This window comes from Zootoca vivipara, chromosome 3 (assembly GCF_965207765.1).
Source record: "Zootoca vivipara chromosome 3, rZooViv2.hap1.1, whole genome shotgun sequence".
NCBI lineage: Eukaryota > Metazoa > Chordata > Lepidosauria > Squamata > Lacertidae > Zootoca > Zootoca vivipara.
The window spans coordinates 114636601-114663230 of record NC_142586.1 but is presented as its reverse complement, the minus strand read 5'-3'; the positions used below and the strand labels follow the sequence as shown (position 1 = coordinate 114663230).

General features: G+C 48.5%; 1 protein-coding gene and 1 long non-coding RNA gene across 3 annotated transcripts in view; one reads left to right on the top strand and one right to left on the bottom strand.

The window, feature by feature from the left end:
- The window catches only part of XKR6 (XK related 6), a 150678-nt gene extending 130435 nt beyond the window's left edge, over positions 1–20243 (bottom strand). Inside the window, exon 1 of the mRNA XM_060273160.2 lies at positions 19450–20243. Within this exon, the coding sequence (XP_060129143.1) occupies positions 19450–20243 (794 nt within the window). The remainder of the gene's footprint in view (positions 1–19449) is intronic.
- LOC148686471 (uncharacterized) overlaps positions 1–26630 on the top strand; it is a 425644-nt gene that overhangs the window by 324616 nt on the left and 74398 nt on the right. The window lies entirely within an intron of this gene.

Sequence of the window (26630 nt, the reverse complement as noted above, 5' to 3'; positions counted from 1 at the left end):
TTTCTTTTTAGCTGAAAAATCACGTCTTATGGGTCGTCTTATGCATGGGTAGTGCATTGTGGGGACGTGGGATTGGTTGCTGCCGTGAGTTGGAGATTGTTATTGGTTATACAGCATCTTAAAAAGCAGAGACATCACCTTGCTGACAAAGGTCCATATAGTTAAAGCTATGGTTTTCCCAGTAGTGATGTATGGAAGTGAGAGCTGGACCATAAAGAAGGCTGATCGCCGAAAAAATTGATGCTTTTGAATTATGGTGCTGGAGGAGACTCTTGAGAGTCCCATGGACTGCAAGGAGATCAAACCTATCCATTCTTAAGGAAATCAGCCCTGAGTGCTCCCTGGAAGGACAGATCCTGAAGCTGAGGCTCCAATACTTTGGCCACCTCATGAGAAGAGAAGACTACCTGGAAAAGACCCTGATGTTGGGAAAGATTGAGGGCACTAGGAGAAGGGGACGACAGAGGACGAGATGGTTGGACAGTGTTCTCGAAGCTACGGACATGAGTTTGACCAAACTGCGGGAGGCAGTGGAAGACAGGAGTGCCTGGCGTGCTATGGTCCATGGGGTCACAAAGAGTCAGACACGACTAAACGACTAAACAACAACAAATTGGTGGCTGCGGCAAGGGCTGGTGTTGATTGGCTGTTGCTGCGGCAAGTAGGTGGGCTATTTGCTGGCTTTTTCGGTAAGTGGACAGAGGATAGGTTGCTTTGAGCAGCATTGTCGGTCTGGCAGGTGAGCATTTTTTTGGGCATTCTCCCCTTAAAAATGCTCAACAATTGTGTCCCCCTCCCCCCAGAAAGCTCAACAACTCTGTGTGATCCTCCCCCCAAAAAAGCTCAACAATATTGGGGAATCCCCCCCCCCATTTTCTGAATTTTGAGTCCCCCAAAATAGGGGGCGTGTTATACACAGGGGCGTGTTATACACAGAAAAGGGCATTATCTGCAACCGTTTCTGTCAGGAGGCACATGGATTCTGCACATCATCTCATATGGAATCATGGAACTGGAGCGTTGGAAGAGAAAAAGATGTTTGAGAGTGAAACATGCTCCCTTGGGAAGTTGTGGGCTCTCCTCCTTCCTTGGAGGATTCTGTATTTTAGAATTTCTGTTTTTTGGAAGCCGCCCAGAGTGGCTGGGGGAACCCGGCCAGATGGGCGGGGTATAAATAATAAATTATTATTATTATTATTATTATTATTATAGAGCTGCCATTCCTGCACTGCTGGGGTTTGGGCTAAATGACCCTCTGGGGACCCTTCAAACTCTACAGCTGGCTATGGAGCCATTTTGGACTCACAGCTGTCCATGGAGGCACAAGTCAATTTTGTGTCCAGGTCAGCCGTCTACTGGTACTAGCTCCACCTGGTACGCTGGCTGAGACCCTACCTGCCCGCAGGCTGTGACGCCAGAGTGGTGCATGCTCTAGTTATCTCTCACTTGGACAACTGCTCCCTTTGAAGGTGACCCGGAAACTACAACCAATCCAGAATGCGGCAGCTAGACTTGTGACTGGGAGTGGCTGCAGAGACCATATAACAACAGTCCTGAAAGACCTCCCAGTATGTTTCTAGGCACAATTCAAAGTGTGGGGGCTGACCTTTAAAGCCCCAAATGGCCTTGGCAGTGTATACATGAAGAAGTGTCTCCACCCCATCGTACAGCCCAAACACTGAGGTCCAGCTCCAAGGGCCTTCTGGCAGTTCCCTCACTATGAGAAGCGAAGTTACAGGGAACCAGGCAGAGGGCCTTCTCAGTGGTGGCGCCCGCCCTGTGGAACGCCCTCCCACCAGATGTCAAAGAAATAGACAACTATCTGACGTTTAGAAGACATCGGAAGGCAGCCCTGTTTAGGGAAGTTTTTAATGACTGATGTTTTAATGTATTTTTAATCTTTTGTTGGAAGTCGCCCAGAGTGGCTGGGGAAACCCAGACAGATGGGCGGGGTATAAATAAATAAATAAATTATTATCATTATTAAAATATTCCAGTTCTGACTCTATGATTTTACAAATTTGCACAGGGAAGTTCTCCAGAAAAATTCCCAATGTGAAATGTTTCAAAAATCCCACAGTGCTGTAACCTAGCCCAGATTTGTTCTCTTCTGACTGGTGAGCTGGTCTCAATTAGAATTTTCATTCCCACCACCTGTTAATTAACTAGCAATTCTGGGGATTGAATCTGGGACCTTTTACAGGGGCATCTTTTGGGTTTGTGAACAGCCAAGAGAGACAGGCTGTTTCAGCGACAAAAGTTCCTTACTTTGCAGAGGCTTGGTCTAGATGACTCTTGTGGTCCCTGCCAGCTCTACTATCCTATGAGTCTAAGCAAAGCAACAAAATAGAATCTTGTGCAACAAAATGCCATTCATGGGGTGCTGTGCAGAGTTATAAATTCAGCTATATAAGCTAGGTGACAAATGGTTCCTTAAACCAGAGTTACAGTTGCCAAAACGGAAGGCCTAGTTGCCATTTTTTGGCAACATGGCTCGAAAGTCATATTTTTCAATATGGTTTTTTGGTTCCTGAAACTCATTCCAATTGTGCAGATAAAATATAATGGATAGAATCCTAAAGGGTAGGGTATTAGTGTGTGAAAACAATCCCGATCCCAGGATCCCAGGCATTTGCCTCCAGAGGGTGGAGACGTCAGGTGCCATCCTGGTGCCTGGCCATCTTCATGTGGTCGCAAGTGGCCGATAGCCAGGTGCCAAATGAGCCCGGTGCCTGGCAGATTTCGAACGCTGTCGCCGCATGCATGTGCTGCGAAGGGTTGGATCTAGACTCTAGATCTTCTGCCTTGCAGAAGGCATTATTTGGCAGGCTTGTGTGTACATTATTCTCTCTGTGTGTAAAACACTCCTAAGAAAACAGCAGGCTTCAATGCGGTAAACAATTGTGCAAATCCAGCCTCATATTGAGCGACTCGAGTCAAGTGTCTTCCAAGTCTGCCACATTTCATAGAATATTCCACAGATCACCTTCAATCGATGTAAGAACGTAAAAAAGCAAACAACTTGCACAAAAGCCACTTAAGTCAACTTCAGGCATGACTGAAGTGGTGGGTGGGTGGTTGTTTGCTGGGAAAAGACCAACACATTGTGCTCCTGCATCACCTTGGTAATATATGGAAACTCCAATCATGTGGGATCATCTTGATTGTGTTCTCCCTTCCCATACCACAGGGTTGCCATGCGTCCGGAATTTCCCAGACATAGCTGGAATATGACAGTGGGAAACAGTGTCCGGGTGGAAATTGCATAAATGTCTGGGAAAATCCAGGCATATGGCAACCGATGTCGGAAGTCTAGATTTTTGCGAATTTCTTTAAAAATTCCTCTCTCTTTTTTGAGATTTTGCAAAAGCTCAACAATTTTTGTGTCTGGATTTTTACTTTTTGAAATATGATGGCAACCCGACATACCATCTCGGCAGCGGAGGCTGGTCTACGAAGGAAAATGGCCAAGGCTAGGTAGACCTCTGGACAGACTCTGGAGCAGGCATTTTATCCAATAGAAAGGAGCCATTTACTCAGGGGTATAAGGCATGTTTTGCATATGGAAGGTCTAGAGTGCAATTCCACTCACCACAGTTAAAAAAGTTCCAAAGTTGCAACTAGCAGGGCTGGGATAGAACACTCTCTTGGTAGACGTGAGCCACCTTGGGTTTATATCATGTCGCAAACTTGGTTAACTGGAATCACATCTCCCCCCCCCCGGTATCAGCTAATATTACCTTCTTCCTGTGCCTCCTCTATAACAGATCTGGAGGGGGGTGGCAACACAAGAACAGGCCTTTTCTGCAGCGGCTCCCCACTTGTGGGATGCTCTCCCCAGGGAGGTTTGGCTGGTGCCTTCATTATGCACCTTTAGGCGCCAGGCAAAAACGTTCCTCTGATTAACATCCAATGCCCTTTTAAATGAATTGGGGGGGGGGGTATTGGCTTGGTTTGGTTCTTATTTCTATTATGTATTTTGTTTTGTTTTTTTATATATAGTGATTTTATGTTGTGAACCGCCCTGAGATGTGCAGATATAGGTATACCTGCCAACCTAGCAGTTCGAAAGCACAAAGTGCAAGTAGATAAATAGGTACCACTCCAGTGGGAAGGTAAATGGCGTTTCCGTGCACTGCTCTGGTTCGCCAGAAGCAGGTTTGTCATGCTGGCCACATGACCTGGAAGCTGTACGCCAGCTCCCTAGGCCAGTAAAGTGAGAAGAGCGCCGCAACCCCAGAGTTGTCCGCGACTGGACCTAACAGTCAGGGGTCCCTTTACCTTTACCTTACTAATACCAATACTAATGCTAATGCTAGTACTAATACTAATAGGTAAAGGTAAAGGTACCCCTGACTGTTGGGTCCCGTCGTGGACGACTCTGGGGTTACGCGCTCATCTCGCTCTATAAGCTGAGGGAGCCGGTGTTTGTCTGCAGACAGCTTCCGGGTCATGTGGCCAGCATGACTAAGCTGCTTCTGGTGAACCAGAGCAGTGCATGGAGCGGTACCTATTTATCTACTTGCACTTTGAGGTGCTTTCGGACTGCTAGGTGGGCAGGAGCTGGGACCGAGCAACAGGAGCTCACCCCATCATGGGGATTCAAACTGCCAACCTTCTGATCGGCAAGCCCTAGGCTCAGTGGTTTAGACCACAGCGCCACCCGCGTCCCTTTTTACTAATACTAATACTACCTTACAAAATACAGCTAAATGAAATTGATAAAATATCACGTCTCAAGGATTAAAAGCACGGAGATGCCAGGAAACAAACAACCGTGCCAAATGCACTTCCAAGGCCACTGATCTCCAGCATGCATTCACCTGTCAGGCTGCAGAGAAACCAACCCCCAAGGCAGGTTGCCAGGAACAGATAAGACAAGGGAAAGTCCTCACCATCTGCTTTTTATTCAATATTTGCAGAGAAGAGAGGCTTGGGAATGCAGCCTCTTGGAATAATGGCGTTGTCCCAAGTTAAATCTTCCCTCCCCTTCTCTCCCACTTCCTCATTCGTCATCTCTTCTACGGGTGGCGCTGAAGGCCCTTTGCTTCTGAGCCCTTTGCTCTCCTACTTTTAAGGCTTGCTGGGTTCTGGGAGATGGTGGGTCTGGAATGCTTTCTAGTGATAACGTGTCAGCCAGCTGCTCCTCTTCCTCTCCCATTATTTCCCAACTTCTCCCCTCATCTTCCTCTGAGTGGTGATCTCCCTCAAACCCCTGTTGTAATTCTGAACTGTCTTCTTCTTCTCTGGAAGGGTCAGGCTGGGGAGGCAGCCTCCACCTTTCCTCTTCTGACCAGCCCCTGACACCACCCCACTTGGTCACTGGACAGGACCGGGAAATGATTTTGTCCACCCGGATGCCTGGATGACATCCCTAAGGAGAGGTCTGCAACCCCTCAGAACATAAGAGCAGAAGAATAGTCCTGTTTTCACAGCAGCCAACCAGATGCAAGAGCATTCTTCCCACTTGGGATTCTCAACAGTTGGTATAAGGGGCCTATGGTGGATATTGAACATAGCCATCACAGCCACATCGACAGACATATTCTTCACAGGTTTGTCTAATTCCCTCTAAAAGATGCCCAAGTTGATGGCCACTCTTCCCCCCCCCCCCCGAAAATAAGTTTTTATTCATTTTTTTCAAGTTGATGGCCACTCAGGACATTTTTACACTCTCCTCCTGGCTTCTGGCAAAGTTAGTTCTGTTAATTAAGCAAAGTGCACAGAAGCCCTTCTAAACCATTTTGCCAACCACTCCAGAGGTCCCTGGCTGAGGACGTCCCATTGATGTGCTTGATGCTATAAACCACAGCTGCAAATCAGAGCATTGCACCTTTAAATGCTCCATATCTTTACTTGAGGAGTGGAGAGTCTCTCGCCAGCCCTATCTGGAGAATTTAGGGATTCAACCTGAGACTGTCTGCAAGCAAAGAATGTGCTTTACCCCTGAGCCACAATCCTGTCCACCTCCATCAAGGCAACATCATTGCTGGTGCACCCAGAGCTGCCCAGGCCTCGCCATCATTGCAGCTGAGCCAAACACCCGACACCATACAGCTTGGTTCCCGGCCCCTCTCCCCACCCCACTGCCTTGCCTTTGCAACTTGCCGGATCCCAGACTGAATTTCCCTCTTCTTGGCTGTGTTCTCTGCCACCCTGGCTGGCCATTCAGAATCCTGGCTCCTGCCCCATATGGCACATGAGACTATGAGACATCATAGGCTCAGCCAAGAAAACCATGGGATTGGCTCGTGTGCAACAATTCTCCATTCTTCTAAATATATTGAGGGTTTCGCTTCCACCATTCATTCCAGAGCTGTGTTGTTGTTGTTTTTAAGCATCCCTCGTTTAGCATACACGTGCAACACCCAAACACATGCCTTCCACAGTCACTATCAGGCCCGGAGACGCGTCATTCACGTAGTCTAAACAAACAGCTTTGATGAGATGATGCTAATAATTCTACTACTGTTGTTGCTGGTGCTTATCGTTTATATGGGTGCTTTTAGAGCACTTCGAGCTCTTTGCGTGCATTATTTTTGTTGCAACCCTTATAACAAACTTGCAAGTAGGTCAGCCTTATCACTCCCAAGTTGTGGTTGAGGGTTGCCGAGCCTGAGACCAAGCCGCTTGCCTAAGGTGGATTGGTGAGTTTACCGCAGAGGAGAGCAATGAACTGGGGAGTAAGAATCACAGGATCAAAGCACTGTGGAGGGTGCTGATAGTCATCTAGTCTGGCCCTCAATAAAGAGGAGTCTCCTTCTTTGGAGGTCTTTAAGCAGAGGCTTGACAGCCATATGTCTAGAATGCTTTGATGGTGTTTCCTGCTTGGCAGGGGGTTGGGCTGGATGGCCCTTGTGGTCTCTTCCAACTCTATGATTCTAAGAGCAGTTTTCGAAACTAGCCAGGAGCCAGGCGCCTTTTGCACCTGACTGTTGGGACACTTGCCACCAAGTGAAGATGCCTTGCCACCAGGATGATGCCTGACATCTCCACCATCTGGAGGTACATACCTGGGGAATCATTGGATCTTGACTGTTTTCACACACTAGCAATACATCCTGCAGAATTCTACCCATTATACTTTATCTGCACAATCCAAAAAGGTAATAATCCTGAAACAAAATTCAGCCTGAGCCAGAGCAGTGAATTACATTATAGTTAATTGTTGTAGCTGGTCTTCATCTTACCCCACCCCCGCTGCCCTGCTCAGAATTGTGAAGAATATTCTTACGTTACGAACGGTCCGTGTCACCAATAAGAAAAAGAGGTAGGAATAGGCCAATATAGTGTGGACTGTCCCTGGATAAAGTGACTTTTCTGCTTTAAGTTCTCAAAGTTCTTACCCTACCTCAAGGTTGTCCACTGGACTAGCCAGATGTTTAACTGAGAACCAACCACAGGCAGTCCGTCATTTGAAAAATTAGGCTTTAGAGCAGGGGTGGCCAACTCCCAAGAGACTGTGATCTACTCACAGAGTTAAAAACTGGCAGTGATCTACCCCATTTTGGGGGGTTCAGGTCAAAGTTGTTGAGCTTCTTTTTGGGAGAAGGAAGGCCCGTTTCTTAGGGGTTCAGGTCAAAGTTGCTGAGCTTTTTTTAGGGGAGCCAAAGTTGGTGAGCTTCTTTTTTGGGGGGGAGCCAGTGATCTACCACAGACGTCCAGTGATCTACCGGTAGATCATGATCTACCTGTTGGACGTGCCTGCTTTAGAGCTTTCTTGGCCAAAAATGCTAACTAGACATTTCATTTTGGTGACTGCAACCTTGGTTTAAGGAGCCAGTTGGCGGCTAGCTTATACACCTGAGGTTCTAACACTGAGCTAGAGCACGCCCAATGGATGGTTGTCCAGTCTCTCCTTCAAGACCTCCAGATGCAGAGGGCCCACCACCCTTCTAATCAACTGGTTCCACGGCTGACCTGCTCTTGCCATCGAAAGCTTTCTTCTAATGTTCCACCAAAAACCACCTTCATGTACTTTAATCCCATTAGATCCTGCCTTGCCCTCCAAGACAAATCTATGTTCTCTTCTTTGTGACATCACATACCCGGAGAAGGCTACCACCCTCTCTCTAATCCCTTTTTGATCCCCTGTGCTAAACGTGTAGTAGATGTAATAGAAGAGCCTGCTGGATCAGGACAGTGGTTCGTCTAGTGCAGCATCCTGTTCTCAACCGTGACCAACCGGATGCCTGTGGGAAATCCAAAAGCAGGATCTGAGCACATCAGGGTTCTCCCTATTTGTCTTGTGTGAGTGTCCGGAGGCAGTTGGAAGATGGATGGTGGCGAACAGATTGAGGTTGAATCCTGACAAGACAGAATTACTGTTTTGGGGGGACAGGGGGAGGGCTGGTGTGGAGGACTCCCTGGTCCTGAATGGAGTAACTGTGCCCCTGAAGGACCAGGTATGCAGCCTGGGAGCCATTTTGGACTCACAGCTGTCCATGAAGGCTGTGTTTACCAGCTCCATCTGGTACGTTAGGCTGAGACCCTACCTGCCCGCAGACTGTCTCATCAGAGTGGTGCATGCTCTGATTATCTCCCGCTTGGACTACTGCAATGGGCTCTATGTGGGGCTGCCTTTGAAGGTGACCTGGAAACTGCAACTAATCCAGAATGCGGCAGCTAGACTGGGGACTGAGAGCGGCCACCGAGACCATATAACACCGGTCTTGAAATACCTACATGGGCTCCCAGTACATTTCCGAGCACAATTCAAAGTGTTGGTGCTGACCTGATGTTGTTGGACTACAACTCCTATTAGCCCCATCCCACATGGTCATGGAGGATGGATGTTGTAGTCCAACAACACCTAGAGGGGGACAGGTCCCTTCACCCATGCCGTGGCCTGTACCAACTTGTCATGAGAACTTAAGAGTCATTTGCTCACAGGATGTTCCATTCAACTCAGCATCCTTTCAGCATCCTTCCAACAACAGCCAGGATGGTGGCAGCCATCCCACTACTCCATAACATCTGGCAATCAGAGCTATTTCAGCAGGAAGTCTGTGCTTTTGCCGCCATGGCTAGTAGCCATCAATACGTACCTGGCTGGCCAAGAAACTTCATTATTGTCCAAAGCAGTCCTTATTCCTGGCAGCCCCAATAGATTTAATTATGTATCTTTCCTGGACTATTAAAACAACCCTAAAACCTACGACAGAGTTCTTCAGTAAATACATAAAAATTGTCCAGTAGCACCTTAGAGACCAACTAACTTTGTTCTGGGTATGAGTTTTCGTGTACATGCACACTTCTTCAGATACACTGAAACAGAGGTCATGAGACCCTTATATATAGTGGGAGGGTGGGGTGGGAAGGAGGGTAGTAGGAGGGTAATAAGAGATGGGTAATTGACTGGATGGGTATGGTAAACCTGTGACTGCTAATGACTGCAATTAGTCCTACAGGAAAAAGCAAGGGATAGTATGCAGATGACCAAAAATAACTTTAGCATGTTTTTTACCCTTCTGGAAAAAAACCCCCACAGTAAATACTGTGCAGGAAGTTTCCATATCTCTATAATGGAAGCTGCTGGCTTATTTTCTTAATTATGTTTTTAATTATGACTATTTTTAAAGCATATGAAAAAGTACTTTTATTTTTCCTTCACTATTTCTATTTCGGTGGGCATACCTCATGTGGTCCCATTATAAGAATAAATCACTGTTCTCTTTTCATCCTGTTCCAAACCATTTTTTATTTATTTCATAAATTTATTTATTTCATAAATTTCTTCCCCCTACATCCTTATTCCCCCCACCTCTTGATTCTCTACCCTTATCCTTCTGACCTTCCTGTTTGTGATAACCTTTTTCTGTTCTTTACCAACCAAAAAAAGAAATGGCCATCCACGAAATTATCATCTCCTCTGGACTGCTGCCATGCTGTGTGGGGCTGTCCTTGGAGATGACTCAGAAACTTCAACTTGCTCAGAATTCTGTAGCTCATCTGGGAAATCCAGCCAGATGGCTGGGGGAGGTATAAATAATAAAATTGTTGTTGTTGTTGTTGTTGACAAGGGTGAGTGGCTGTGAACCCCCCAACCTGGCTCATCTGCATTTATTTTCAGGCACTTTCCTCCAAATATTTCAGCACTTTCCTCCAAATATTTCTTTATTTTATTTTATTTAACAAAATGTATCTACCACATGACTGCAATTTTTAAACAATTTAAAATAAAACATTAAAATTATCCAGGGACTGTTTAAAAAAGTATTAAAATATTCAAAAAGGTGGTTAGAATCTGTGGACAGGCTTGCATAAGCAAAACTGTATTAAACAGGAGCCGAAAAGACTACTGCGAAGCCACCCGCCTGATATCAACCGGCAGGGAGTTCCAAAGTTCATACCACTCCATTGACTAGGATCAACTTGATGCAGCTTTGTTCTCTCATTTACTGCTTGGATCAGCAGTACACTTTATTGTACTATAAACCTTACTGTATGCTTGTGAAACGTGGACCACTTATAAACTCCTCGAAAGATTCTATCAATGGTGTCTCTGAATTTTTTTCCACATCACTTGGGAAGACAGGCAAACAAATGCCAGTGTACTGGAAGAAGCAAATATCACCAGTGTCAAAGCAATGATTCTTCAACATCAACTTCGTTGGACTGGTCATGTTGTGCGGATGCCTGATTATCGTCTTCCAAAGCAACTATTCTATTCTGAACTTAAAAATGGAAAGTGTAATGCTGGTGGTCAACAAAAGAGGTTTAAAAACTCTCTCAAGGCAAATCTTTAAAAAATGTAGTATAAACACCAACATCTGGGAAACACTGGCCCGTGAGCGCTCCAGTTGGAGAACAGCCTTTACCAAAGGTGTAATGGGCTTTGAAGTTATAGGTAGGGAGCCGTGTTGGTCTGTCGTCAAAACATAATAAAAATAAAATAGAAAAATTCCTTCCAGTAGCACATTGTTTGTTGTTTAGTTGTTTAGTTGTGTCTGACTCTTTGTGACCTCCATGGACCAGAGCACACCAGGCACTCCTGTCTTCCACTGCTTCTCGCAGTTTGGTCAGACTAAGTTTGTCATTGGTATGAGCTTTCGTGTGCATGAAGAAGGGTGCATGCACACAAAAGCTCATACCAATGACAAACTTAGTTGGTCTCTAAGGTGCTACTGGAAGGCATTTTTCTATTTTATTTTTATTATGTGTGGACTTCGAAGATGCCCAAACTCAGGACAAAAGGAAGAAACATGCTAAGAGGAAGGCACACTTGGCAAACCCTCACCATGATCAACTCCTGCTTGGAAACCAATGTCCCCACTGTGGAAGCACATGTGGATCCAGAATTGGCCTCCACAGTCACTTACAGACTCATTGTTAAAACCGTGTTCATGGAAAACAATCTTACTCGGCTACGAGGGATCACCGAAGAAGAAGAGGAGGAGGAAGAGGAAGAGGAAGAGGAAGAGGAAGAGGAAGAGGAAGAAGAAGAAGAAGAAGAAGAAGAAGAAGACACTTTACAGAGAAGCATAATCCTGCTTTATTTATTTTTTCATTCTTTGCTTTTATTACCCTCGTAAATCACGCCAAGTTTTTTTTGTAGACACTAGTATTATTTCCTTAATACAGTATGTCTGCGCACCTTCCCCCATATCCTGAATCTTTTTGGACCAGGAAGTAAACTGGTAACATTTGACTTCCAAAGGAGCCTGCAAATGTAATGGCCCGCAAAAATGTTTACAACCTCACCTGCCTGAACGCCTCTATGTTAATTATTTGAAACCTAGGAGAAACTGAGAACAAATGTGTCTAGAGACAATTCTCTACAGCTGAGCAGCAGAATAGAGAAAGAATACAACGGCTCCAACCTTGGCCAACAACCCTCCAGATTTTCGGGACTACAAGTCCCATCAGGCCCTGCCAACATGTGCATCTGGGGGGGGGCATCAGGTTGGCAAAAGCTGACCCACCTGGCTTCCCGAAGTGGCAGGTGGATGCCTCGGGGAAGCCCAAAAGCGAAGCATGAATGATATCCCCCTCTGTTTGTCTCCCTTCCAGTGGTATTCAGAGATAGACTACTTTTGGATGTGGAGGTTCTGCAGAGGCATCATGGCTAACGGCCACAGCCAGAACTATATATAGCATGGCAGCAAATCTCACCAACAGAATACGCACTGTGTGAAGAGTACTAGTGAATTGCTGTTCTGAGTCATCATTCAAAAAGCAAAGGCAGAGACTGAGGGACCAGGCCAATCGTCAACTAGACCAACACTCAAGCAGATGCCTGTGGCACAGCCATAAGCAGGATCCAAGCACAAATGCTCTCTCCCCTCCTGTGGCTTCCAACAACTGATATTCATAAGAATTACTGTGTCCAACCATGGAGAGACAGAGCACAGCCATTGTGGCTCGCAACCATTGGTAGCCCTCTCCTCCATGAATTTGCCCAAGGCTTGTTTAAAGCCATCCAGGCAGGTGACCCTCACAGCCTCTTGCAGAAGCGAGTTCCACAGTTTAGCTATGTGCTGTGTAAAGATGATTATCTGTCCCAATGTTCAGCTTTGAAGCAGAAAAGGTGGCATTGTCCTCCTTTGATACACACAAGCAGGAGGACTTCCACCCTACAGGGCAAGTTTTGTGACCTTGATTTCGTCCTGGGGTTGCATGCGAGCAGATGAGCATTTGCCAACACTAGACCCGTAGCACCTTCAAACGTAAACTGAGCGGGATTCCCTCTGGCAACCGTCCACCAGAAGGGCAGCTGGGAATCCGCATCGTTCTGGACACACCACGCCGCAATCTGCTGCTGACTGAAGGGGGATTAAATTATACAGCCTCCGCTGCAAGCTAAACTTCTTATGTTTTTCAGGACAGAGCAAATTATGACCCACTAACCTACTTGCGGCCACGGCTTAAACAAAAGGTAGACCCGCATGAGAAACGAAGAACCCGCGTGCCACTTTGGGGTGGCTGATACAGGACAACGTACTCCCTTTCCCTGAGCAAAGGACAGCATTTTGGGCCGGCAGCAGAAATCTGGGGAGGCTGTCATCTGCTCATGACGACCCTTTACTTTTGCCCTCTATAATAAAGTAGGAGGAACTCAGTCCCAGGGGCTGAATATGGCGCTCCAGACATCTTTATCTGGCCCTCGAAAGTCTCCCCAAGCCACACCCCTCATGGTACTTGTTTGACACTTGGAATGTCTGGCTATAATAATATTTAATACACAACGTCATTATTTATTGCTCTCATTAACCATCAGTCTCTGTATATCACCTCCTAAACATTACAACATTCCAGTTTGCTGTAGAGGTTTGAATGTTGGACTAGGACCTAAAAGACCCGCGTTCAAATCACTGCTCAGCCATGAAGCTCACTGGGTGATGGTCTCTCTGTCTAACCTACCTCACAGGGATCTTGTGAAGATAAAAATGGGGAGGAGAAAGGATCCTTGAGTTCCTTGAATGAAAGGTGGGATAAAAATGTGACAAGAAATAAATCACAACATATTTTCGCAGTGAGAAGGCATCCAATCAATGAATTTTAAACTTTTGTTGCATAAACGTAACAAAAGGAGGATAGGGTTTTTCAAACTGTTTCTTTTCCCATCTCCCCCAATCGTACAATTTCTGTTAATTTAGGACACCTTTGCAATGTACCATGTTTGACTGAGTTCTTGTACAGTAGGAATTACAAGTGTGTGCCATCTTGCAGTTACTAACATTCTTGCAGTCAGTGCTTTTTTCCTAGAAAAATAGGTGCCGGTACTCACCATGAATTTATTGCAGTAAGCTAAGTGCCACACAACAAAAAGAGGTTGTGGTACTGTGTACCCTTGACTCCAGAAAAAAATAAAATCTCTGTTTGCAGCTATGGCAATATTTAAGTCTTCTAAGACTTTCCTTGTTGACATTTCAGATGCTGGCATTATTCACGTGTCATGGCAAACCATAGTTTACCATGCATACTCATGTCTTGGTCTCTTTGCTTTTCACTTCTACCACAATTAGGGGGGGGGTACATACCACATTCCCTTGCTTAGCATTATGTCTGAACCGGGGAATGTGGCTTTTTGGAGTGAAACAAACCATAACCCCCAGTTTGGACACCCAGGCACAGATTTTTGCATTGACCAGTAAACTATTACCCATAGTTTACAGTGACGTGCAAACTGGGCCCCTGCCTCACACCCCCCCAGACCTGTTCCTTTGTATAAACTTGTTCCCCTGCAAAATAAAAAATATAAAAAATTGACACACACCCCTCCCCAAAATGCCCTGTTCACAGTGAGAGATCCTTAGATCTTTCTGTGACAGCAACCTTAAACTTGCCACCACATCAGCTCCGGACACCAGGAAAAAAGTTCTACTACCGCACAATGATTTTCGCAATAGGGTCAATGCCTCTATAGAGCATGTTAGACAATTTGGTTCATATATTTATAACATCAACCTCCCTACAAAAGAACCCATGTGTTGTTTGTAGATCCATCCCTACACAAGTATTATAGATAAGCATGAGTTTGCAAATGTAAGAGCATATGAAGCTCCCTTGAACTGAGTCAGCCCCCTATGTCTTTCAAGCTCAATAATGGCTGCACTGACTGGCAGTGTTTCTCCGAGGCTTCAGGCAGGGGACATTCCACAGACATGGCTGGAAATTGAACCGAGGACCTTCTGCATGTGAAGCAAGTGCCATACCAGTGAGCTAGCGTCCCTCTCCGTTCGCCTCAATCACCATGAAAGGTAAGCAAGCTTGAGACTGATTCGTTTGCAATGACTGAGTCAGCCCCCGCTCTCTCTCCCCCAGCAAACCCCTCCAAATGCAAACATTTCACCAGTCCAATATGCAAAGATTTTAGCCGCTGGCAAAGGCAGCTTTAAACAGTGTCTGTACGGATTAGCCACACGACGGCACCCAGGAGTAATTCAAATGACGGTCATAACAGCCAGCGAGGAGGCATTAAAAAAAATTAAGAATATACAAAATGACAACCACGAAAGGTTGACGGTGGTTACCTCTACGCATTTGTTCAACAGATATGACGGCTGTCCGGGATTCCAAACAGAGCTTCCTCTGCTAATCCATAGCGAAAGAGCCAACGTGCGCCAGTTTTAACCCACATCCCTCTTTCCAGATAGCAAAGTTTGGAGGAAAACCTTTCTTGGTGTGTTCGACTTGGTTGCAATGAATATTCAGAGCCTCTGAGATCAGCGCAATAGAGCACAGTAGGCAATGCGTGGTCCCATGTCGTGAATCCAGCTGGGGTGCCATCGGATCCTCAGGATCTCACCAGCACAGTTTGTTCCAACGTGGCACAGGATTTTGGGAAGGGTGGGTGGGGAAAGGAGGTGGAATCGGGATTAGCCCTCGCCTTACACACCATTAAGCACTCACACAGTTGCCCCCCAAAATGAGACCCACAACGTGCCAGACACGTGTTTTACTCCAGCGGCTACTGAGGACTGGCACATGTGGTTGGAGCTTGGGTACATCACAGGAGGAGAAACGAACTTGGCACACATCCATTTTTCTCGTGGCACAAGCAAAGCAGAAATCTCTTGGGGAAGGTGTGTGGGGGGAGGAGAACCCTTTTGCTTTCCCCTAAACACACTAACATGGAAAAATAAGGCCATGCAAAAGGGATCTCCTCTGCAAGAAGAGGTGTGAATGACATTTCGGGAAAGCAAGAAAATCTACGCTGCTGTGATGCATGTTTTCACCGTTGTGTTTTTCCCAGGGCTGCAATTTCATACAAGCTACACACACACACACACACAAGCGGGTGCTTTCCTTCCTTCATTGCCCCCCTCCGAACGATCTTTGCTGTGCAATCTCCATTCCCCCCCCCTCGGATGTCCCCCCCACACACACCAGCACCAACCTGGCTTCTCCCCACCCTCTCAAAGAGGCTGCCTCCATCTTAAATCGGTTCAAAGCAAATCCAGAGAATTCTGCCGGGGCTGGATTAGCCCTTCCAATTAATCTGAACATCACTGAGCATCAAACCATCATTGGGCATCAACCATTTCCCTGCTCCCCTCCCCACTTCAACCAATTCAAATTGTTACAATCTACCCCTCCACCCTCCTTATTTCACCATATATATATATATATATATATATATATATATATATATATATGGCAGTCATTAAACGAACACATCGGTTAACCCTACATTTCATTTCCTCCTCCTCAACTCCTCCTGTTTATTTTTGACTACATCTTCATCACACACACACACACACACACACACACACACACACACAAATGATTACAAGGAAGAGAGCTCAGATTGTTCCACTTGCTAATTTCATGCGCGCATGTGGATGAGCAGGCAGCCATGTACGCACACAGGCACATCTCTAAGGCAAGAGGCTTCCTAACCATTTCATCTTTCAAACTTTATTCCACCCTCCCCGATTCGGATTACGTAAGCCCAGAGTCTCTCCAGAACGCCTCATGCGCTCAGATTTCTGCACAAAAACTTGAGATGAAAAGATCATTCACTTTGGCATCTTGCTATGACCACCCCTTTTTGATTGTAATTTGCAAAAACCCCGAGGGTTCGACGTGTACACATAAGATGCATGATCCCACATTTGCAGAAACGGGAAGGTGCTGAGCAAGCCTGGGTGGGTGCACCGAAAAGGCCTTCATTGCAGCCCCCCCCATTTCTTCTCCATCTTCTCCCTGCAAAGGTTTCCCATCTTAGCAAAGGTCTCTCCAGGACACCCTCTGCATCTTTTCCCACAGTTCCTCTCTAAAAAACCGAAGCCAGCCCTACCCTAGAGCTCCCCCTCTGTCCGGCAGCGGCATCGACTGTCCTCCTCATTACTCCGGTTTCACGTAGCCAAACCATGTGGGTGGAATTTGGGGAGGAGGGAGGTGTAAGGACAGGGAGGGGAGGAGGGAGTCTAGCTCCACATTCACAAATCCTCACGTCAATCCACACGTGAACACTGTCCTACAGGGAAGACTTGTGGCCACCCTCCAGTGTGAGATGTGAGGTCGGGGCACCTGTACTTTCTTTGGGATATTGCTGATTGGGTCTTCTCTTGAGGAGCTGACCCTAAAGGCCCTCATTGCTCTGTGCATAGCAGGTAAAGAGAGAGAGAGAGAGAGCCCTTCTGGGCCTATATATAATGTTGCATTTGGGAGGTGAACCACCCTTTGGTGGCTGCAACTCTGAATTCCACCCCCCCCTTAAAGATGCCTCCATCTCTCCACTATGTGCACGTCTTAGAGAGGGAGCCATCTCTCCCAGCTCCCATTTGCCCTACTTTCTGCTCACACTTGCATGTGCAGAGAATTTATCTGGACATCTCAAATCATTAAGGCCCATCCTAGAGGACACACTTTCCTCCTCTCGGATGGCTTTCTCTCTCTTTGGTACGAATGCATTTTAAATAGTCTCTGCCACACGCAGACACCTTAAGGAAATTCAGTCTTCTAGCCCCAGAAAAATATGGGGTAAGGTACTTTCTTTTTCTGCACCCCAGAGATGTTCCTTATTCAAGGGTAGAGCCCCCTATGTCCAATGGGGCTTCCTTCCCAAGGGAGCGTGTGCTGGGTTACAACCTTGGTGCCTTCCAAATGGAGGAGGGCTGAAGGGAGAAGATGCCCCCCTCCCACTTCTCCCAGGCCACGGGTCCTCAGCTGGTGGGTCAGGACCTACAACTAGGTTGCAGCCTCACCTGCGGTTCACCACAACAGGAGCATTGGCACCATGTGAAACTTCTTACACACACAGAGAGAGCTGGCTCCATAAATGCATGTCTGGGTTCAAGGTATGACCAGGGTCCAAAAAAAGGCCTCTTCCAGGAAATGCTTACAAAAGTTCTATCATCCCAGGACACATCTAGGGTGAGATGTCTTTCACCTCTCTGCTATGATGGCTTTAAGGCATGCTTTCCAAAAGCATTTCATTCCACACAAGGTGATGAGGCTCTCAGGCCTTGCAGGTGCTGTTGGACTCCAACCACCATCAGCCCCTTCTAGCAGGACCAATGGTCCAGGGGATGATGGGAATTGTAGTACAGCAGTAGTGTGTAGAGGACCAGCGGCTGGCCTTCCTATCCTTTGACTTCCTATCCTCTCCATCTCCAAGTCTTGGAGAATGCCAAATTCTCCACCCCAGAATTACCTTTGTGGGGCAGTCCTCCCTATGTCCACCTGTACAAAATGGCACTTTGTTTTAGAGGCTGTGCAGAACACCCTTTCTATCCAGACTAGATCTAAAGACACTTGGCCAGATGTCTTCTTCAGGTGACCCGCTTTGTGGTGATGCCCTTGAACCTGCCAATTGCCCCAGAATATAACCTCTCCTCTGTGCCAGTATGCAAGGGCAACTATACCCATGGGTCCTCTCTTATGGGGTGAACTCAGTCTTTGGAAGGGGGGGGGAAATCCCTCCTCACCCCAATATCTATGAAACTTATATAGCGGTGTGCAATTACCTTCCTTCTTTAAATATCCCAACTGCACTAGCGCAATCTGGGAGGTGAGTCTTGCTGCTTTTTTGTGGTGGGGATGGGGACTAAGTTTGGGAATAGGTATTGCATCAAAAGTACCCCCTTTTCCTGCTACATCCAATTATATACTGTGTGTGCATCCTTTGCAAAAAAGAAAAAAAAGGTGGGGGAGGGGAGAGGGCTCCAGGTACACATTTACTCTAACCTGTTATCTGTTTATTCTGGTATCCTATTTCCTCATAGTGCCTACAGGAAATATTCTGAAGGAGGGTTAAGCCTGTATCCTTTACCACAGTGAATGCTAAGACTAGCTCACCCTATCTCTGGCCCAAATTCTGGTGGCTGGCCTCCCATTTCTCCAGAAGCTCTTGAATCAGAAGATGTGATCACCTTTCCCTACCTGTGTTTCAGGAGGGGGGGGGGCAGGCATTCATCCCCAGTCTCTCCCATGACTCCAGCAGATGCATCTAGAGATGGGGGTACACCTCTCCCTCCCTCCCCTCCCCGGCCTGGGTCTTCCTTCTCTCTAGGAATAAGCTCATAGAAACAGTCCTGCTTAAGCTTCTGCAGGGAAATCACCTTGCTCCACCTGTCACCTGTCTGCCTTCCTCCTTTCCCTCACCCTCCAGGTGCAAAAAGGAAGGAGGGGGTCACCCTTTCCTGAGGCAAAAGATGTGCAAAGTGTGTGTGGGGGCTTCCTCTTGCCTCCCCCACCACTGTCCCTCATGCCCTTCTGAGAAGTGGTGAGGGTCACTCTCCTGTCTCTACTTGGAAGGGGGGCTGATCTTGCTCCCTTCTTCAAAAGCCCTGGGGGGGATAGAACACCTTTACCTGAGTGCATCCAATAACCCTTTGAGGTCATCCTTCCTCCACCTGCCATTTGGAGGCTGGCCTTGTCCAACCTGCCTCCATGTACATACATATATTTGCGAGGGGGGTATACGACAGAAGCCTAACCACCCTTCTTTCCCCCCATCTGCAGGGAGCCCCCCACCGCCCGCCCCGCCAGCCCGCTTACCTCCAGACCTGTCCCATCTGCAGCAGGTGAATGACGGACTGCCAAATCCAGACGGAGAGCCTGCAGAGGCGCTGAGCTCCGGGCGTGCCCCCGGCGCCGTGGTAGTGGCGATGCCCGGCTCGGCGGCCGGCCCCGACGGATCCCATCATGGGAGGCCCTCGGCTGGTGAGGCCCTGCACGGCGCCCAGGCCTCCTCCGGTGTAGTCCTGCACGAACCATCGGAAGCTGAGGATCTGCACCAGCACGGAGGGCAGCAGCACGAAGGCCAGCGTCAGGCCGCACCACAGGTAGTCGCGGCGGCCGTAGTGGTCGAGGGCGAGCCAGAGGTCGGTGCCCACGTCGCCCACCAGCACCAGGAGAGCGAGCACGATCCACAGGCAGTCCAGCCACGGCCGCTCCACCGCCAGTCCCGCCGACGGCGGCCCGTCGCCGCCTCCGCTTCCTCCGCCGCCACCTCCGGCCCCCGGCGCCAGCGGGTCGGTGGCTCCGGCCCCCGACCCTCTTCCTCCGGCCCCCCGGCCCAGCAGGCTGCGCAGGCAGGCGCTCCGGCAGCCCCAGTAGCACGACGACGTGTTGCAGCAGTGGCAGATGTGCATGGAGCTGCTCCCGCCGGCCTCGTCGTCCGAGCTCCCGCCGCCGCCGCCGCCACCACCGCAGCCCCCCTGGCCCGCGGCGGCGGCAGCGGCGGCGGCGGCCCCCCCGGCCAGGTGGTGATGATGGTGGTGGTGGTGATGGTGGTGGTCGTCTAGGTTGTGCAGCTGCGAGAAGCCGCTGCCGTCCGACTTGGCCGCCATCACCTCCGCCGCCGGGGCCCCCCGCCGCCGCCGCCGCCTCCTCCACCGCCGCCGCCGCCACCGGGCTCCCTCGCTGCTGCCCGGGCCGGCAGCCCGGCTCCCTCCGCCGCCGCCGCCTGCCCGGCCGCCTGCCTCCCCTCCCTCCTCCTCCTCCCCCGGCCGCCTCCTCCTTCTCCTCCTCCTCCCCGCCGCTTCCTTCCTGCCGCCCCTCCCTCCCACCTCCCGGGCCCCCTCCGGCCACAGGGCTCGGGATGCCCTCCCCGCCGCCACCGCCGCCACCCACGGCCGCCTCCTCCTCCTCCGCCTCCTCCTCCTACTCCGCCGCCCTCCTCCTCCTGCTTTCCCCTCCGCTTCCGGGGGAGGAGGAGGGAGGCGCTACAGACCGGCCGGGCCCCCCATCTCCCCTCCCCACCGCCCGCCTGCTCGCGCTCGCCGCCTCCTCCTCTGCTCAGACCCGCAAGCAGCAGCAGCCGCCACCGCCGCCGCCGCACAGGAAGGGGCTGGCAGGCAGGCAGGCAGGCTGGCTGGCTAGGGGACCCCTAGTGCCAGCGCCGGGGAAGAGCCGCCAGGCGCTCAGCCGAGGAGGAGGAGGAGGAAGGCGACCACCGGACACACCGGCTGGCACGTCCGCCACGGCCGAGAAGAAGCCCCCCGGCTGCGTGCGCCCAGTTCCGCCTGGCCAGGCAGCTTTGGCTGCTCTGCAGCCCCCGCCACGCGCGCCTCTGTGCCCCTCGCCTCGTCCATCCCGGGAGAGGCGGCCCCTGCGACGCCGCGCTAGGCGCCCCCCTGGCACGGAGAGGCCTCCCGCGGTGCGGGTGGATGGCTGGGGGTGGAGATGTGTGGTTCCGGGCGCCCTCCGCAAGGGGGCGAGGGGCGCCCTCCGGGCTGCGCGCAGCCTGCGCCGGCTGCTTCCTATGCCTGCCTCTCTACCTGCCGAGCGTAAGGCCTGCTCTAGAGGCGCCTTCTCCAAGGAGACACCCCCGCCCCAGGTTTCTTCCTTTGGCATGAATATGTGACCCCACTCCGAAGCGCTTGGGGGGGGGGTCTTCTTCCTGCACACATCCCCCTGTCTATGCCAACAGCTCCGATGATGCCTGCAAGCAGGAGCACCGGATTTTTCCCAGCCATCCTCCCCCTTGAGTTATTTCAGAACATAAGGAAAGCCGGTCTCCATCATAACATGGTTCCTTTCCCTTCTGTTCCTCCATGCCAGCTTTCCTAAGAACATCACAAGCCCCATGGGGCTGGATCCGGTCCAAGGCCCACCTAGTTCAGCAGCCTGTGTGTGCTGACTTTTTTTCATCTGGGTACCTTTTGCAAAAGCACAGATGCAAAGAATGTGCTAGATCACTTCCTCCTCTGTTCCCTCTTCCTCCCAGCTCTGGAACATCCCCAGTGCTAAATTATATAATCTGCTTTGCATGCAGAAGGTCCCAAATTTAATCTCCAATGGTATCTCCAGGTAGGGCTAGAAGAGACTCCTTGCTTGAAACCCTGGAGAGCTGTTACCAGTTAGTGTAGACATTCCTGGGCTAGATGGACCCAAGGTTCTGACTGGGTATAAAGCAGCTACCTGTTTTCCAGGTTCCTGTTATTTAAAAGCAAAACAAAAAAACCTTAGTCATTTTGGGGGAGATCAGAACTTTGTTAGTCTTCTTTACATTCCACACTCTACCCCTTGTTGTTGTTTTTTCTTTTGATTCCTTATTTATTTTTATTTACATCTGTGGTTGTCACTGTAATCTTCTCAGTGTTCAGGGCCTCCAAAGGTCTTACTCTGACCCAGAGCAGCCCACCTTTTTGTAAACTTAACTTTAGCATCCATCCCAGTGCTTTGGAGTAGTGAATAAGTGTCTCTGGTTCTCTGCCTGTTCCAAGCACACCCACTTAAAGGCATTCACATCTTTTTAAATTATTCCACTCCTCTAAAACAAAATTGGTTTTCTGCTCCCACCACTAACTGCACCTCTCACGACAGCAACCAGACCAACCCACTGGTTGTTGACTTGGAAGCCCCACATTCCTGCAACCCTTCCCCCCCCAAAAAACCCCCTCTATAAAACCTTATAAGTTTCTACAGCTCTATTTTTTTGCTCTCCATCTATTCAGATAGATCAGACAGGGTTTGGGCCTGATCTGTTAATGTTCTTGTTATGTTCTTATATTTCTCAGTCTGTAGAACATGAGACTCAGACCAGTTCAAGATCAGATAGCTGGACTCAATGTCTTCACAGTACAGTGGTACCTCGGGTTAAGAACTTAATTCGTTCTGGAGGTGCCACTGTATCTCTTAGTTCAAGAGGCTTCTGAATTCCCTGAGCGGCTTGCTAGCCTTTGACGGGCATTTATTTCGCTTGGCCGCTGTCCGTGGTGCTGAAGTATTGCTTGCCTTAGTGCCTGGCCTGCGTTGCCTGCTAGTTTGCTGACTGCTGTCTATCCCTGTCAGCGCAGAACTTTGAGGGAGGAGCCCAGGGCCCCTCTCAGCAGGATGAGCAGGACGAACTCCAAGCGCAGCCGAGAAGGCTTACATTTAGAAATAAGTGAAATAATACACATCGCCATTCAAAGAGGGACCCCCCCACTGCACATTAGGAAGTAAGCAAAGTAATATGCATTGGTATTCAGTTCCATTTCCAAATTAATGGACCTAAGTCAGCCTGGATAGCTTAGTTGGTTAGAGCCTGGTGCTGATAATGCCAAGGTTGAAAGTTTGATCTCCGTTTGGGACAGCTGCACGTTCCTGCATTGCAGGGGGTTGGACTAGATCAGCCATGGCCAAAGTTGGCCCTCCAGCTGTTTTGGGACTACAATTCCCATCAACCCTGACCACTGGTCCTGTTAGCTAGGGATGATGGGAGTTGTAGTCCCAAAACAGCTGGAGGGCCAAGTTTGGCCATGCCTGGACTAGATGATCCCGCAGGGTCCCTTCCGACTCTACAATTCTAGGATTCTAAGTCGTACCCTTTCATGTCAATGGGTCCACTCTGAGTGTGACCAACACAGGATACAACCCTATGAAAGGAATCCAGCATCACACTCTTCTGACTGTTCTTTCAACGTAAGCATTTCTGCTCGCCAGATAGACCAATCCTCCTTCCTCTCTCCCTCAGCTTACTGTCTGGGGGTTCTCTTGAACATCCAGGGTGAATTGGGGGTGGGGGGTTGCACGGGGAGGTGGGGAGCCCCCTGCACTAGCAGACACCTTTGTGCTATCTTCTGCTTGTTGAATCTGAGTGAGCCTATTTTGTATTTCCCCCCTTTGTACTGCATGTATTCCTCAATGTGCACCACACTGGTATTCTTTTATGATTAAGCCCTGTTATTTATTGCATTTATGCCCCACCTTTTCCCCCAAGGAGCTCCAGGTGGGGTCCATGGTTCTCCCCTTCCTCATTAAATCTCTGCAACAGCCCTGCGAGGTAGGTTAGGCTAAGGGGCAGTGACTGGCCCAAGGTCATCCAGTGAGTTTGATGGCCAGGTGGTGTATATAACCTGCGTATTAATTAATTAATAAAAATAAAATAAGCAACCTACCCTTCTGCGTTATTGTGGGTGAAAAAAACCCAGAGGGCATGTCTCCGGCTGCCCACCAATCTAACAGATCAGTTTCTCCTCTCCCAGCAAAATCTCTCCCTAGATATGTCGTTCCACATTTAAGCTCTGACTCAGATTCAATGCTACTGAATGGAGGGGGGGCAGCGAAAGACATTTGAAGTCAAGGCTAGTGAGGGAACAATGCCAGGCACAGAGACTGTGTTTGAGAGCTGTAGTATCCAAACTGAAAAGAACAGTGGCCTTTTACAAATGGTTCGTGGGGAGTTCAAAAGTTATGTGAAGTTCCGATGCAGCCGACTGCTCTTGAAATACTCAACTTCCCATACCTCCAGCTGTCATCCTGGAGGATGGAAGTCAGAACCAAGGCAAATAATTTCGGTATTGGATGGGCAGGCTCTTTCTGATGAGTGCGCCGTGTGCAGCCAGGTCAGAGGTGACTCTATCCGGAAAATCTTCTGAAATAGGTTCAGCTGGAGTGGAAGCTGCCTGGTTTTTTAGCTAGCAGAAACAAGTCTCTCACCAAGCACAATCTCCCCTCCCAAGTTAGGGAAGGCAAGGACATGTGAACCAGTTTGGTGCACTGGTTAGAGTGTCCAACTCGTACCTGGGAGACCAGGGTTCAAATCCCCCACACAACCATGAAGCTCACCAGGTGACTTTTGGATCAGCCACAGTTTCTCAGCTTAACCTACCTCACAGGGTTGTTGTGAGGATAAAAATGGGGATGAGGAGAACCACAAACACCATCTTGTGGGGAGGAGAGGTGGGATTTGACCTATAAAACCCTATAAAAGGCTATCCGAAAGACTGTATCTCCCATACAGAACTGTCTTGACTCTAAGATTGTCAGGTACACTTGGTAGAGACATGGGAGTGGGCCTTCTTGGTGGCAGCTCCTAGACTTCTCCCTCCCTAGAGAAGCTAGCCTGGTTCCTTCATTGCTGTCTTTCCATGGGCAGTTGAAGACGGTTTTATTCCAACAGGCCTTTGGGAACTGAATGGGTTTTTTTTGTGGGGTGGGGTTAGGAAATGGCTTTTAATAGGGCTGTGTTGTTTTTATTACCTGCCTTTTAGGTCGTGTCTTAATTCTATTAGTGTTTAATTACTTTTTGTAATGATGATCTTATATATGTTTTTAGCTTTTTGTTTTTTATCTGTGTTCTTTCAGTTTGTTTAAGCCACCTTGAGCACTGGGTCTGGGGAAAGGGGCAGGATATAAATAAATATATTAATAGTAACTGCAAGAATAAAGCAAACAACTGATAAGAGATTTTTTAAAATGTGGGACGGTGTGCAGATAGCACATCTCTCTCCTTCTTCCCTCTTTTTCTTTCTTTCATTGACCCACCAGCTTCACCCAATAGGATTGATTCATAGGAGATTCAGGACAGATAGAATAATACTATATTAATCTACAACATTTTCTGCAACAAGATGTTGGGTGATGGCCAGTAGCTTAAATGGTTTAGAAAGGGGATTAGGCAAAGATGCAGGGGGAGAAATTATCATTGGATACTTGCCATGATTTTTATATGGTAGACCCGCATTCTAAAATGTTTTTTTTAATCTGCCCAACATATTTCTGATATAATGCTGTTTTATGTCTGGGTTGTACATGTGTGTGTGTTATATTCTTTCAGGTTGCTCTGGGTGATGCAAAAAGCCTGGGAAGAGTTTGTTTGTTTGCTTTAATAAAGCTATTATTAGTATTATAAAGGTAAAGGGACCCCTGGCCATTAGGTCCAGCCGTGACCGACTCTGGGGTTGCGGCGTTCATCTTGCGTTATTGGCCGAGGTAGCCGGCGTTCAGCTGCTGGGTCAGGTGGCCAGCATGACAAAGCCGCTTCTGGCGAACCAGAGCAGCATACGGAAACGCCGTTTACCTTCCCACTGTAGCGGTACCTATTTATCTACTTGCACTTTGACATGCTTTCAAACTGCTTTCGAACTCCCAATAGGTCTTTTACAGTTCTCTCCCACCATACAGTACTGTACACACAAAGCCATGTGGCCGCTGTCCATGGTGCTGAATTGGTGATCCCGTACTCTGTCCATGGTGCTGAATCAATAGTGCTAGAAACACATTGCTGAGTGTAGGATGATTCCTTGGTGAACGTATTTTCCCCTTGAAATTACCAATGCACCTCTAAATGAAGTATGAAGCTGAAATTTGGTATACATGTAGCTTATGACTACCAGTACCACAAAATAAGCGTTTGAAAAATAGAAAGCAGCTCCTGATGCACCAGCCCTGAGGAAGTATGGCATTGGTCTACTCTGACTTGTGATATCTCTTCTCTCCTCCACTTCCCTGGAGATCGAAACAAAATAAAAAAAATTCCTTCCAGCAGCACCTTAGAGACCAACTAGGTTTGTCATTGGTATGAGCTTCCGCATGCATGCACACTTCTTCAGATACACTGAAACAGAAGTCACCAGACCCTTATGTATAGTCAGAGGGTGGGGAGGGGTATTACTCAGAAGGGTGGTGGGAATGGGTGATTGACTGATAGGTGTGGTAAACCTGTTGACAACTGTGATGTTGGGGTTTGAACCGTCTAGATTAGATTCATTTTCTACATGCGAAGAATACGTTCTGCCACTGAGCTTCTGCCCTTCCCCATCCACACGGATAAATTATATGCGTGCTCACCTGGGCTCCTCAAGGGCAGGCTATAAATGTGGCTAGAAATTCTTAGAAGTGGCCAATCTTTCCATTGAATGGTATAATGCTTCCAATCCTGGTTGCTCAGTATACAAGTCAAACAGAAACATTTTGCCAGCCTGCCAAAGATCACTCTGGGATAATTTCACAATAAAGGAAAGGAATCT